The 15,102-nt window shown below is 30.2% G+C and overlaps 1 protein-coding gene across 1 annotated transcript; it reads right to left on the bottom strand.

Moving 5' to 3' along the window:
- Positions 1 to 13,149: 13,149 nt before the first annotated feature.
- On the bottom strand, positions 13,150 to 15,102 carry LOC130960801 (pectinesterase 2-like). The gene is made up of 2 exons (XM_057886263.1): positions 14,144 to 15,102; positions 13,150 to 14,045 (listed from the first exon to the last, which is right to left on the bottom strand). Exons 1-2 carry the CDS (start codon positions 15,009 to 15,011, stop codon positions 13,357 to 13,359), a joined length of 1,557 nt encoding a protein of 518 aa, XP_057742246.1. The 5' UTR covers positions 15,012 to 15,102; the 3' UTR covers positions 13,150 to 13,356.

The following is a 15,102-nucleotide window of genomic DNA, read 5'->3' as shown; positions in this document are numbered from 1 at the left end:
TTGCTTTGGAATTTGTTGATGGAGTTTGTTGTCGTAATTTTGGTAGATATATATAGAGGATATGGAAGAAGTGGTTGTTAGCGCTATTTAATTGAATCACTTCATGCAACTTCATGTGAGGCACCCACTTTCTACTTTTCCTAGCACATATTTTCGTTTCTTCAATTAATTAAACATTTAGTTGGCACGTTTTGATTTGTTCCTACTACATTCCTCTCCTGCATGACTTTGACCGTCTCATAGTGCAGCATCACATTTGGGACATTATAAAACGCGTCAATTAATAGGGCATGCTCACGGAGGCTTAGCTTTCATTTTGTTTGACTTTTTGGTCAACCAATAGACAATAATGCTAGCAATCTCCTGAGAAAGATGATGATTTAATTGACGGCATTATGTAAATTTTTTCGATCCAATTTCTATCAAGAAGCACAATTACTATAAGCAAAACACTTCAACACTTTTAACACTCAACACTTTTAAATTCAAATAAATGAATGAAAGCCAAAAATGTTTTGAGTTCTAATCCATTGCATTTCTATTTGGGACTACTTATGCAATTTGGTACCGTATAATAAAATGATGAGGGGCTGAGGCCTGAGGGCCAATCATGTTTGAATTCTGTAAAGGAATATATTTGACTATTAAATTGCCATATGCTGTTTCGAAACCGATGAATCACCCACACTTTTTGCTTTCACTGTTTCCCACTATCAAAACAATCAAATTACAAGGGAGATTCTGGTCTACTCCTTGGGTTTCCTTGGGAAAAAATAGTACTAAGAGTCATAACTCATAAATAAATATAATTTTAATTTTGTTATTGTTTTGATGTTTTTAAAAAATATATATTTGAACTTTTTATTTTTTTAAATACTAGGAAGACAAATTATGAGAATGAATTAGGAATTTATAAATGAATTTATAAATTAATCTTATTACTCTTCCTAGTATAAATGAATTTATAATATAATAATGTTAGAATTTTTTATGATACAAAAAATTTAGAATCTTTTATGATAAAAAAGTTAGATTTTTTTGTTGTCATCATTTCTCGAAATAACAATTCTAGCATAATACTAAATAAATATCTACATTATTCACGTTTCAAATTAAAAAGATATGTGAAAAAAAATATATTAAAAAATTAATTTTAATATATTGTTAGTGTAAAATAATTTTACACACGCATCTAATTATATAATACTATATATTAGTAAAAATAATTATTTTTTACATTGATAGCATAAATAGTAATTCAAAAATAGTATGATTATGTAAAATATTTTATACTGTCAATTCATAGAAACTAAACTTTATTATATATATATATAATCATCTATATATTTTTATATAATATTATAACATTTTTAAATAAATAATTTCATGACAACTATTTCTTTTATGTAAAAATATTATGTACACGCAAAAAATTAATAATTATTATATATGTATATATATATTGTATAATTCATTTTAAATATATACTTATATTTCAATATATAATCGATATCGATACTTGTTTTAGTGGCCGATTAATTGTTCATCTATTTATATTTATGAACCATCTTAATTATGTGAAAACTTCAACGTACGTTTGGCCTATTGATATATGAATAATTTATTTTTAAAAGAGGACTAATCAATTAAAATTTAAGACACGTAATATATATCAAAATATAATTAATTTTTTTAAGGCATCTTGCATTCGATATATTTTATTAATAGAGATCAAAGATGTAATATAACAGATTAAGATTAAATTACAATTATTAAGTGACAGTTAAATTTATCTTGTTTCAATTTTGTTATTCTATTTTTTATTTTAATAGAATTGTGGCAACTTGTTATATATAACAAAGTTACTTCATCTAATGTACACAACATACAATTACTAAAATATAGATCAATAATTTCTTTTATCTTTTTATTTTATTAAAAATTCTTTTACAGTATCAAGAGCATATAGATTTATGACTTCAATCATCTTTCATTAGAATTCAGCCTATTTTTTTTATTTTTTTTTCAACCTTTTACTGCACCTGTTTTTAATAAATTGACTAAAAACACTTTTTAAATTTGGTAAAAATTGCCTTTCACATTATCAATACTAATAGTCTTGTTGATTATTTTTTTGTTGACAAAATTTTATTACGATTTGAATCAGATTCTGCTAAAGAAGTTGGTACAGAATCAAAAGCTTACAAAAATTGAAAGCAAAAAGATAATTACCTTAACTTATGACATGGCTCCTTTTTTCTCTGGATCTCACATTCAAGAATCGAATATTAGATTGCAAGTATGCGCATTAAACTTGGACAACTGAATATTTTGCACAGACTTCTAGAAACAAAATTCAACAATTGAAGAATAAATTGAAATCCATAAAGAAACAAGGTATAACAGCAAATGAGTATCTCAAAAAGATTTGAGCAATTATTAACTCCATGGCATTAATAGGCTACACTCTTTTTCTAGAAGATCATATATCAGCAATTACAGATGATCTTAATGAAGAATATACTTTATATCTCTCAACAATCATGGAAAAATCAGAATCTATTGCTCTTATTGAAGTCGAAGCACTTCTTCTTTTAAAAAATTTTCTTTGAAAATGATACAAGTACATGATACTCAATCATCATCTTCCTTTTCCAGACCATCAGATAACACAAATTATTATCCAAGAAGAGATTGAGGAAGAAGAAATTCTAACAGAGACAGATTTACAAATTCTGATTCTAGATCAATTTGTCAAGTTTGTGGAAAGACAGATCATACTGCATTGTCATGTTTTCACCGTTTTGATTAACAATATCAAGCTTCTTCTTCTAATTCAAGAACTCTAACTCAATTTGGACTGTTACCACCTTCTACTACCTACCACAATTCACAGGTATATATGGCTGCTCCATCCACTTTCTTATATGTAAGTTGGTTTCTTGACAAAAGGGCAAGTAATCATGTCACAAATAATGTACAATCTATTTTGGTGCCCTCTTAATTTTTTGGTACAGACCAACTCCTTCTAGGTAATAGATCAGGTAATAGTATCTCTCATGTTAGACACTCATTTTTGGTTAATTTAGATTCAAAGAAACACTTTCTTTTGAATTAGCTTTTACTTGTTCTTGAAATCACACAAAATTTAGTGAGTGTACACAAGTTTGTCACTGATAATGCATGTTTTTTTGAGCTTCATCCTGATGTTTGTCATGTGAAATCTTAAGACACCCAGAAGATTCTTTTACAAGGAACTCCATATAATAGGGTGTACAAATTTAATAATATTGTTGTCACAAAATTTGCACCTAAGACTAGTTATATATCTCCATCAAATTCTATCTCTTGTTATTTTTTACCTACTGTTTATGCTTCACAATTAGATACTTACAATTTATGGTACAAACGTTTAGGTCATTGTGCATCCAAGACTGCTGTATTTGTAATGAACAAGTATAATCTACCCATTTCCTTCAATCCAATAAAATCTGGTGTTTGTCAATATTGTTGTCAGGCTAAAATGCACTTGTTACCTTTTTAATTAGATGAATTCAATTTTTTATACCCTTTTAGAAATGGTTTACAGTGACATTTGAGACCTGCACCATATACATCTTATCATGATTTCACATATTATATTTCTTTTGTGGGTGCTTACATTTGGTATACTTGCATTTATTTACTCCATACCAAATCACAAACTTTCTAGGCCTTCCTACACTGGTTTAAAATTGAAACAACTGCAGACAGATCATGGCACGGAGTATTTCTCCAATGCCTTCACTCAATATCTAGCTCAAGAAGGTATATCTCATTATTTCTTCTACCCTTATAGTCATCAACAAAATGGGAGGACAGAGAGAAAGCATAGACATATGACTGAAGTAGGCTTGACACCTTTAGCCACTGTCTCAGTCCCTTTAATTCACTAGGATGATGTATTTATTTCTACAACATATATTATTAATAGACTCCCTTCCTCTAACACTAATAATCTTTCTACACTTGAACTTTTACATCATCATCCACCTGATTACTCTTTTTTAAAGATTTTCGGTTGTGTTGCATTCTCTTGTATGAAATCTTATGATACTCATAAATTAGACATTAAATCACAATTCTCAGTATTGTTGAGTTATGCTTCTCATCATAAAACAACAAATGCCTGACTAGAGAAGGTAAGGTTATCATTACAACACATGTCTTGTTTGATGAAAACAGATTTCCTTATGCTGAATTCTTTTCACTTTAGAAACCCCTTCATCATCTGGTTGGTTTTCTCATACAACTCTCCCTTTACACTACAAGGTTTTTGTTTATTTGTGGCAGTTTTTTTTCTTATTTGTGGAGGTTTATAACCCCCACCAAATAGTTTGTGGGGGTTTCTAAAACCCCCAAAATTTGAGGTGCCACGAGGTCTTTTGTAGGGGTTTTTAAAAACCTCCACAATCTATTTAGTGGAGGTTTTGTATGTGTTTAGTGGAGGTTTTATATTGGATTTTTGTGGCAATTTTAAATCACTTTTGTGGCATTTTAAAACCTCCACAAATTAATTTTTTAATTTAACAAAAATAAATTATTTTTTGAGATTTTTAAACCTCCACAGACCTTATAATTATTTATTTATTTTTAATTTTAAATTATTCATTAATCTCATCTCATTTACATACTCTCAAATTAGAAATTTATATTTTAATATAAAAATTTAAAAACTAAATCTTTTATAACACAATTCCTCAATATAAGACATAATTCTATATATAAAAAAATTCTCAATGTCAATAATTCCAAATATAATTGCATACGGTATTATTCTACATAACTATTATTGTTTTTTTAAAAAGTAAAATAAAACAACAATTTTAATATTTCAATATCATCTAATTACATAAAAGTCTCAAATATTTGTCCTTGGATGTCCGTTGCTATCACCAATTGATCTCCTAGCATCAAAGGGGGTAGTAGGCTCGCTTTTAGCATTATTAGCCTATATGTAAATATAAGATATTATTAGTAATTTCAGTAAAGTTAAGCATCAAGATGATTCAATATAAGTTTAACAACTCAATTTTAAAGAGCATCTAAACACAAAAAGTAAAAGTGTTACCTCTTCCAACACTTCCAGGTTCTGGATGATTTCAGAAACAAAGAATTCCTGTGTTTTCTGTGTAAAAGTCATTAACTCTGGAAGCAAAGTTATTTTAAAGGAAAAGAAAGTCACACTCATTAAAAAGAGAGAATAGAAGCAAATATGACAGTGCCAATAATAATTTAGACAACCTTAAACCTCTTTTATATTACAATCATGTAACTGCGTCTAGTTAATACCTTAGCTCTAGAAAAAAGCAACACTAAGCTGTATGTATGAGCAATGGCTTCATAATTTTCAGGCAAATTTGTAGGAGAGATAGACTGAATCCAAATTAATGATAGCAATTGATTTATCTGAAGACTACTTAACTTGAGAGCTGCAATTTCCTGCATTCAGGTGAAAAGAAGATCACCAAGTAACCATGATTATAAACCAGATTATAGCTAACATACTCGAGATACTTTAAGTTTGTTTAAAATGCAGGACTAAATTCAAACACACATACTCATCAATGCAAGACTCACCAAATTCCCATTGTCATCATCTGTACTATTTTCATCCACTGTAGCTAGCTGACTCCCACTCCCACTCCCATTCCCATGATGCACACGATTATTAGTCGACTTCAATCTGTTTAGGAACCCGCCAACCATTAGTTGGTTCAGTCTCTCCAGCATTATTTTCCTTGTTATATTGACTTAAATTTTCATTTGAAGAACGTTTCTCTGATTTTAGCTTCTCAAACAAGGCAGCTGAAGAAGAAAAGACAGAGACTGTTCTAGAGAATGTTCTTGGAACATCCGATGCCTTATTGGAAGCAAGCATGCTTGCCCGAGGGAAACTGAGGTTGGCACAAGAACTACCGAAAAGACACGGTGAGCCGTTACTTGTGTCTCATGATCTTGATGGACCATAGCCAGGAGTAGCTGATGAAATGATGATTCAGGGAATGTCTGAGGATCAAAAAAGATTATTTTAGTATCAAATTTATTCACAGAACTCAAAGTAGCATACCAACATGATATAGATAGACTACTCCTTACCTTATTTTGAAAGGATAAACTTGGTAAGGAGGCAACAATTTGAGCAGTCCGGTATACAGCAGCGACTGTGGTTCTGGATATTGCTGTAATATTTGAGATATTCTCTAACATCACAGCCATAACATCTAGAATAGGGCCTGGTTCTCCAACCTATTCATGTACGGCAGCTTAGTTCCTTTGTGATAAGTCCAATAATGCAAATAAAGTTTAAAAGACCAAATAAAACTACCAGCTTAGTTCCTTTGTTCTTCCATCTTCTATAACCATAAGAATATCTTAACTCTGATGTGCTTTAAAATTGGCATGAATGATGAATAATTTTATCATGTTGGAAGTGCCAATCAATACCATGTGATACTCTTTCTTTTTGAAAAAGAAAAATTATAGAATTGACAATAACATTGCTAAGAGCTAGATATCTGTGCTACCTGAAATCTGGATTACTTACAAGTGCTACCTGAAAAAAAGTTAGCACTAGAAATAATAGAAAAGAATGAATCAAGGGAATTGAAAAGATCCTCCAATATCAGAGCTACCTGAAAAGAATGAACCAAGGAAATTGAAACCTCTTCAGCGAGTAGAAGCCATGCATATGAAAAGGAAATAGTAAAAATAAGGTAAACCTGAGGATGAGCTAGAGTTCCTTTGGTGTCATAGGCTACCTCAAGTGGGATATCAAAGGTTGTGCAGCCACGCGAATACACCACCACGCTCTCTAGAGGCTCCAGAAAGCCGCAGTTTTTAGCAAACATGGTTGAGCACACGAAATCCAGCACGCAGATATCTGTGCATACGCCTACAACCAGCAGCTTCCCAATCCAAGCAACAAAAGAAAATGCATTACATTAGTGGTTATAACTTGTAATGATATTTTACTTTGCTAGAAACAATCACAAATTACTCACTGTGTTGATATTATTCTTCTTCACCCAATCTATAAAAACATTGGAACCGTCTTCTTCTATTGACCCCAAGTATCCATCAAAACAATCCTTTGTCTAATTGTAACGTTGCTTTCATTCTCTAACTATCTTAAAGCTGCAATTCAATGCAAAACTATATAGATCATGCCATGTCATGTCATGCCTGAATCATTTGAACTATTGAGAAAAAGCTAAACAAGATTTGACAATTGGTAAACCTGGAACAAGATTTGATTCGTCAGTTCCAACAATACAGTGAGGAGGATAAGGGTCCTCTGACTTGTTAGTGTGGTGAGAATCCAGGAATGCCATGACTGGAAATTTCTTCTCACAGAACAATCTTGCTAGCCTTTCTGATTTATTGATCATCCCTGATATCTCTCTGTTGGCTTCTCTTGGAGCCTGAAAAGCAAGTAAATCAATCACAAACACACATGCAGGGTCTCAAATCTGAATACTAGTTAATAAAGAGTACCAGATTTTCAGAACCAACAGTACAGAATCCATTTATGATGTCCACAAGAACAAGACCATTGACAGTGGCTTCGGTTAATACCACTGACTCCTACTCCAGAGGAATCTCATTCTTGAGGAGCTCAACTGTTTGTGATACCATACTCCCTTTCCCGCACTAGTAAGTAATCTGAATTCTCAGTTAAAATCGATGAGTAACTATTACATGCTCATTTCATAATTATATGATAGTCATAGCAGTGTACCTACATTCACTGAGGCAAATTCACAAACATGTTCTACTCATGGTTCACCATATCTCAAACAAATTATACTGAATTCGAAGACCAATCCTTTTTTTCTCACTTGACCAAAATTAACTACAAAGAATTGTATACTAAATTCCCCACTCTATGTATTATATGCCAACTTTTCTTCAAATAAGATTCAATACTTTACTCAACAAAATTTATAATTTAATTTACTGTTAGGAAGAACATAACCATGTCCTCCATATACATAAATGAATAAATCAATAAAAAGGTTTTCCTAACGAGAAGAGCTGCCAAATTAGCTTAAGCACGAAGATATCACCTACCACTACCAGTCAATGCAAGTCATACGCAGAATCAAACATAGTATATAGATTCAATTTCTCAAGTTTGGCTACTAGGTGAAAATAAACAGCGCTAAAAGCAAAGAACAACGAAAATGTGAGACCAGAGGAGGCGGCAAGCAAATGAGGCAACGGTGAGAAAAGAACGACACGAGGATGAGCAACGACAGATCTGGACGGCGATGCGATGATTTGCGACAAAGGACTGAGCAGAGGAGGCGATGGTGAGAAAAGAATGACACGACGACGAGCAACAGCGGAATGATCGGAGGAAGACGGCGAGCAACGACATTGACATAAAAGCTTGATGGCGGCAACGACGAGGACATGAACGGCGACAGTGACAAGCTTACTCTCCTTCTGATCACGAACACTACAGCGAGCTTAATGGTGATAATGGCGGAGATGCGGCGAGTAGATCTAGGTTCAGATCTCAATTTTTTTTTCCAATTCTAAATGTGTTTGGACAAATTTTTATTTAGAGTTGAATTTATTTGCACTTAATTATAATAATTTAGAATATAAACATTTGTTTAGATGATTGGACTTAGAGATTTTTAAATTTTAACTAGTAATAATTAATGGGAGTTTTATATTATGCCACAAATAAAAATTATTGGGGAGGTTTTAAAAAACCTCCATAAAAAAAGTCCCATAAATAAATAGAAATCTTGTAGTGTTACCTCTTATTTTATTTCATCCATCTTCTTCAAATGTGATAGAATTTTTGTCATCTTCTCCTTCCAATCCTACACCTGTGATTACTACTAATTCCACTCAGAATTCATAATTTATTACTCCTCTTCCAACATCATAAGTCAAATCTACCCAGCCATACCAACATCTACATTATCATAGCATACCAATCAATGGCATTATTATTCAATTTGAAAACTTCCCTCCGACCAGAATTTTTCCTAATACTCACCCTATGCAAATCATATCCAAATTTGGGATAATTAAACCAGAAGCCCTTACTGCCTCACTCTCTACTTCATATGATCTTGTTAATAATATACCGTCATCAATTGCTGCTGCACTAAAATCAGAACATTGAAAGAATGCTATGTTGAAAGAATTACAAGCCTTATACAAGATACATGGACATTAGTCAATTCAACATCATGGACAAGGTTATTGGCTGCCGTTAGATTTTTGCCATCAAAAGACATTCCAATGGCCAAATCATGAAGTATAAGGCTCGTTTGGTGGCCAAAGACAATTCCCAAATTGAAGTAATCGATTATAATCAAACATTTGCTCTTGTAATCAAACCCTCTACAATTTGGGTGGTGCTTTCTTTGGCCTTGAGCTTTCTTTAGACAATCAGATAGCTAGACTTCAATAATACTTTTTTGAATGAAAATTTTAAGGAACTTATCTACATGTCTCAACCACCAGACTTCCAACAAAGTGATTCATCATATGTATGTAAGTTAAATAAGTCCATTTTATGGACTTAAACAAGCTTATCGATCCTCGTTTCTAAAATTGGCCTCAACTCTTGTTGCTTTTGGTTTCTCTAAAACAAGGTCAGATTCTTCCTTATTTGTTAAATCCTCTGACCTCTGATAACATTATTCTTTACTTTTTAATTTATGTTGATGATCTTCTTATTACAAGTAATGATAACAGTGTTATTCAAACCACCATTACTCAATTGAACAATGCCTTCTCTTTAAAGGATCTTGGAGAATTTAGCTACTTCTTAGGGATAAAAGCTACTAAATTATCCTCAGATTCTTGCCATTTGTCTCAATCGAAATATATTTAATCACTGTTAAAAAAGCTAACATACTAAACTCCAAAGGAGTTCCTACTCCTATATATGGTCAGAAATTTAAAACTCACAAGTCAGGAAGATGATGAATTTGATAATTCATATTTATATAGGTCTGTAGTAGGATTATTGCAATATGCAACTCTTACTAGGTCTAAAATTTCCTTTTCGATAAATAAGGTTAGGCAGTATATGCAACGACTGCTTCTCACACACTGAAAATGTGGAAAGAGGATCTTGTGATACTTAGCTAGCACTATTCATCAAGGACTATTATTTCATATGTCTGCTAATTTAAGGTTATTTGGTTTTATAGATTCAAATTGGGGTCTGATATTGACGACCGAAGATCCACTTACGGCTATGGGATCTATTTGGGTTCGAATCTTGTTTCATGGTCAAGTAAGAAACAATCTTCAGTTAACCGTTCTAGCATAGAAACTGAATATCGCAGGTTAGTTGTAGCAGATTCTAAAATCATCTGGCTACAAAATTTATTGAAGGAACTTCGCATTCCACTTTGTAGTACTCCCACTCTTTTCTGTGACAACATCAATGCTGTGTTGCTTGCTGAAAATCCTGTTCTTCATAGCAAGACCAAACACTTTGACTTGGATCTATATTTTGTCCGTAAGAGAGTTAATCAAAATCACTTAAAAGTTGTTCACATTTTTTCTACAGAACAAGTTACTGATATTTTCACTAAGATCTTATCAGTTTTTATCTTTAAAAAATTTCGTTTCAAACTCAAGATTATTTCTAAAATCACCATAAATTTGAGGAAGGATAATAAAAATAAAAATATAATATAATAGATCAAGATTAAGTTACAGATGTTAAGTAACAGTTAAGTCTATTTTATTTTAATTATGTTATTCTATTTTCTGTTTTAATAGAATTGTGGTAACTTATTATATATATATATATATATATATATATATATATAGCGGAATTACTTCGTCTAATATACACAACATATAATTACTAAATGATAAATTAATAAATTTTTTTCATCTCTTTGTTTCTTTAAAAACTATTTTTATTAAAAGATTCCCTTAAAAATACATAATTCAACAAAAAAAATTAACGATTTAAGATAGAAAGTAACGAGGATGTGAAAGTGCTACAAAATCTGTGCATGGTGACATGATAAATCATACGGAAAGATGATAACGAAGAAACTTTTAACTTGATGAGTATTTAGACCTCTTGTTAAAAATAACATGCTTAATTTTTCAAGCATGAACGTGATAGATTATCCTTGCTTTGAAAAAGTTTCTACTTTTCTAAAGTAGTTTATAAAAATTAATTTTTAAAGATAATTATTTTAAAGTTATAATATTTATATTTAATAAATTAAATAATTTTTTTTAATAAATATATTTAATAAAATAATTTTAAAATTTTAAAAATATTATAATAAATATTAATACAAAAATTAAATTTAAATATTAATTAATATACAAAATTATATTAAATTTGTTAATTTTAATAAATAATATAAATTAATTTTTAAATTTTTTTAATATTTTTAAAAATATATAAATTTTTTAATTTATCAAATATAAAATAAAATATTTATACTTAAGTATAAATAAATTTTTAAAAAACTTTACCAAATAATCTCAGATATCAAATTGTCATTGATAATTAAGTGGGTTTTTTCTTAAAAGTGCATGACTTGACCTTTTAAAGGTCCAACAAAGTTCCTAAAATCTTATTAAGTGGGCCATAAACAAAGTAATTTTCATACCCTTTTTTGTGGTTTTCTATTTTTGAAATAACGTGAAAGATACTGATAGGGAAAACACAGAGAAATCTTGAAAAATACCGAAAAGGAAAGAAAACGTCCATCAAATTTGTGCACTGAAATTGAGGTAAATTTCGCGATGAAATACATTTATTGATTGCGTTACGTTGCACCAAAAATCACTTTTTTTTCTTGTCTTCGTAACTAAGTAACATATGGTTGCGTCTAAGTTAAAATTTAAAAAATTTAGCCGTAAAATGTCATATATTAATATTATTAATTGAGAAATTTTGTATAAAAAACAAAAATTTTAATTTTCAATAAATTTTTTGCATATATTTATTAAAATAAAATATTAATTTTTTTATTAATAATAATAATCTAAATATTTTTTAAAATACATATTAGTTAAACTTAAAACCTTTATCAAATTTTAACATTAAAAATTATAATAATTTGAATTTTCTTTTTTAGTAATAATAGTTGTAAGAACAGGACTAGCTGGTTCAACTAAAAAATTGGTGAATTAAATTTTTAATCGATTTGGTCCATTTTTGAACCATTTAAAAAAAATTTTAAAATTGATGAAGATATAGTTTAAATTTATATCTTCTTTGTATTTGCATATTCTCCTTGTCACTAAATTATATTGTTTTTTATTATTTTAAATGTTAATTATTAATTATATAATAAAAACGTATAATAATTTTTTTAAATATTATTTTAAATTTATACTCACTTATTTTTATTATTTATAATTATTAATATAAATATAATTAAATATATATAAATAAAAAATATCAAATATTTTAATTAATTACAATATAATTATTTTTTATGATTATATGATATTTATTAATTATTATTTTTAAAAAAATATGTATAGTATATAATAATATAATAAATATAAATTAATTAATTAGTTATTAAAATAAAAATATTTATTTTAATGTAAAAATAAAATAAAAAAATTTTAATATAAAAAATATTAAAATTTTATATACTTATTTATTAATTAAATTTTAATTTGTTAATTGTAATTTATTAAAATTTGATTGATTTTAAAATATTAGTAAAAATGTATATTTTAAATTTTAATTTTAAATTTTAAAATATTTTTTATTTTTTATTTACGTAGAATTAATTTTTATCAATTTAACCAGTTGAACCAATAAATTAACAACCTCCATTGTCGATTCGATTTTCACAATTATGATTCTAATAGTATAAATGTTCAATGTACTTATTGTTAAAATAAAATATTAAAATTGTGACAAATAAGACGTATTTTTTAAAATACATATTAGTTAAACTTAAAACCTTTATCAAATTTTAACACGTTAAAAATTATAATAATTTGAATCTTTTTCTGATAACAAATAACATAATTATCCGAATAGCAAAAATGTTCAATGTACTTATTGTGAACAAATTAAAAAGCATAAACTAATTAAAAAATATTATTACGATTCAATCTCAAAAGCTACATAGAAACTTCATACAACTTTACACAAGGAATTACTTGTGTGTATACTCTGAAACAAAATCTATAACAAATAATGAAAACAATCACAACAATGAAATGAAAGTATTTCCTAATGTATTTGCTTGTACAACATTTAGAAATCAATGTATATTAACGAAGCAATAAAAAATAATAAAATAATGAAGAGATATATAAGAAAAAGAAAAATAGTTAAAGACCAGCCGTGAAAGGAATACGAGTGGAAGGTAGCCATGAGTTGCCAGCAATGAAATTTGCAACACTGAATTTTGAAGCTTCAGCAGCATTGGTTATGACGTGATAACCTCCCCATTTAACTCTGTTTGCGGTTGAAGATCCAAGTCCTGTGTTCATGTACTCTCCATAATACAATGTGTTTAATGCAAAGTTACCATTCCATTCCAACCAACCTGCTGGATCAATCAAGCTATCAAGAGAACTCTTCATGAACACGGTTCTTGAATATTGTTGCCATGGCCTTCCAAGATAAGTTTTAACTGAGCTTTGCACTGCTTTCAAATCGGATGCAGCTGTAACCACACAATTGTGAATGGAAATGCCGGTGTTTTGGTTTGGATCGGTTCTTCCTTGTGCAGTGATGGTGTTAATTTTGTTTGGAGGGTTTCTTGCATATAGATTACAGTTTTGGAACACCACAGCAGCATTACCAAAGATAAAGTCAACAGTACCATAAATATCACATTGTTTGAAGAATTGTCTGTCAGAATAAACATATAATGTGTCTTGATAACCTTCGAAACTGCATTGATAGAAAACTGATAAGTCTGATCCAGAACGCAATGCAACAGCTTGATGATTTGCTGCACCTGCTGTGTTCCTAAATGTCATGCCTTGACCAATAAATCCATCTCCAGTTACAGCTGTCAAAATTAAAACATAAATAACTCACAAAGTTTAGTATTGTTCAAAGTAAAGGAAAGAAAAACAAAGGTGATTGGAATGATTTTCTTCTACTTACCAACGGTGGCGGAACGGAAGGTTGTGGTGCCTCCTCCCACACTTTGACTGCCGGTGATTATGGTTTTTCCAATGCCATCTCCCACCAACATTATATTATTTGCCTTTATCTCTACTTGCTCATTGTATATCCCGGCCTTCACATATATCACATACCTTCCACTGTTACTCTTTGGTGCTCCGTTTATGGCTGCCATAACTGTTGTGTATTTTCCGGATCCGTCTTTGGCCACCACTACATTCGCTTGAGATGCTGGAGAAGATGCTTGCAACAACTTTCTATCACCAGGCTTGACCCATGTTGGGAATCCATCTTTGTAACTTGGCTCTTGATGAGATTCGCCATTGTTGTTAAGAGCCAAAGTGTTGCTTAGCAACTTAGTAACATTGTTGGACATTAGAGGAAGGACATAATCTTGAACACCAAGTTCATAGAAGCCAGCTTTGCATGTCTCAAGGTTTGTGAGAGCAGTGCTAAGCCATGTTTGAGCATCAACTTGGGAGCACTTGGTGTTAGGATCTAGGGTTTTGTTGAGCTTTTGAATGGTTTGTTGATAGAGGTCAACACAATCATTCCATGCAACTCTTTCAAGTTGGTTGCGGCACTTTGTGCCAAGTGAAAGAGTATTTGCGTGGCCTATGAGAGCTCTCTCTTGAGCAAGTTGTAATGAAATCTTGAGAAAGTCACTTTTTTGGTTAATAGGTTTGGTTTGGTGATTAGGGTTGTTGGTCAAGAAATACTCACATGGTTGAGGGTTTGGGGTTTGGCTACACCAATGTTTAACATCATTTGAAGAATAGGCATAAACAAAAGTTGATAGAAAGAAGGGAACAACGAGAAAATTGAAGAGCAAACGCATTGCTGCCATTGAACTTTTATGGCCAATAATGTTTTGTAAGAAAAAGTAATGGTTAAAATCTAAGACGTATTTGATGAGGTTTAATGTATATGTTTAGAGG

This window comes from Arachis stenosperma, chromosome 2, assembly GCF_014773155.1.
Source record: "Arachis stenosperma cultivar V10309 chromosome 2, arast.V10309.gnm1.PFL2, whole genome shotgun sequence".
In the NCBI taxonomy this organism is placed as follows: Eukaryota; Viridiplantae; Streptophyta; class Magnoliopsida; order Fabales; family Fabaceae; genus Arachis; species Arachis stenosperma.
The sequence above is the reverse complement of the archived record's forward strand: the minus strand, read 5'-3'. Positions and strand labels throughout refer to the sequence as shown.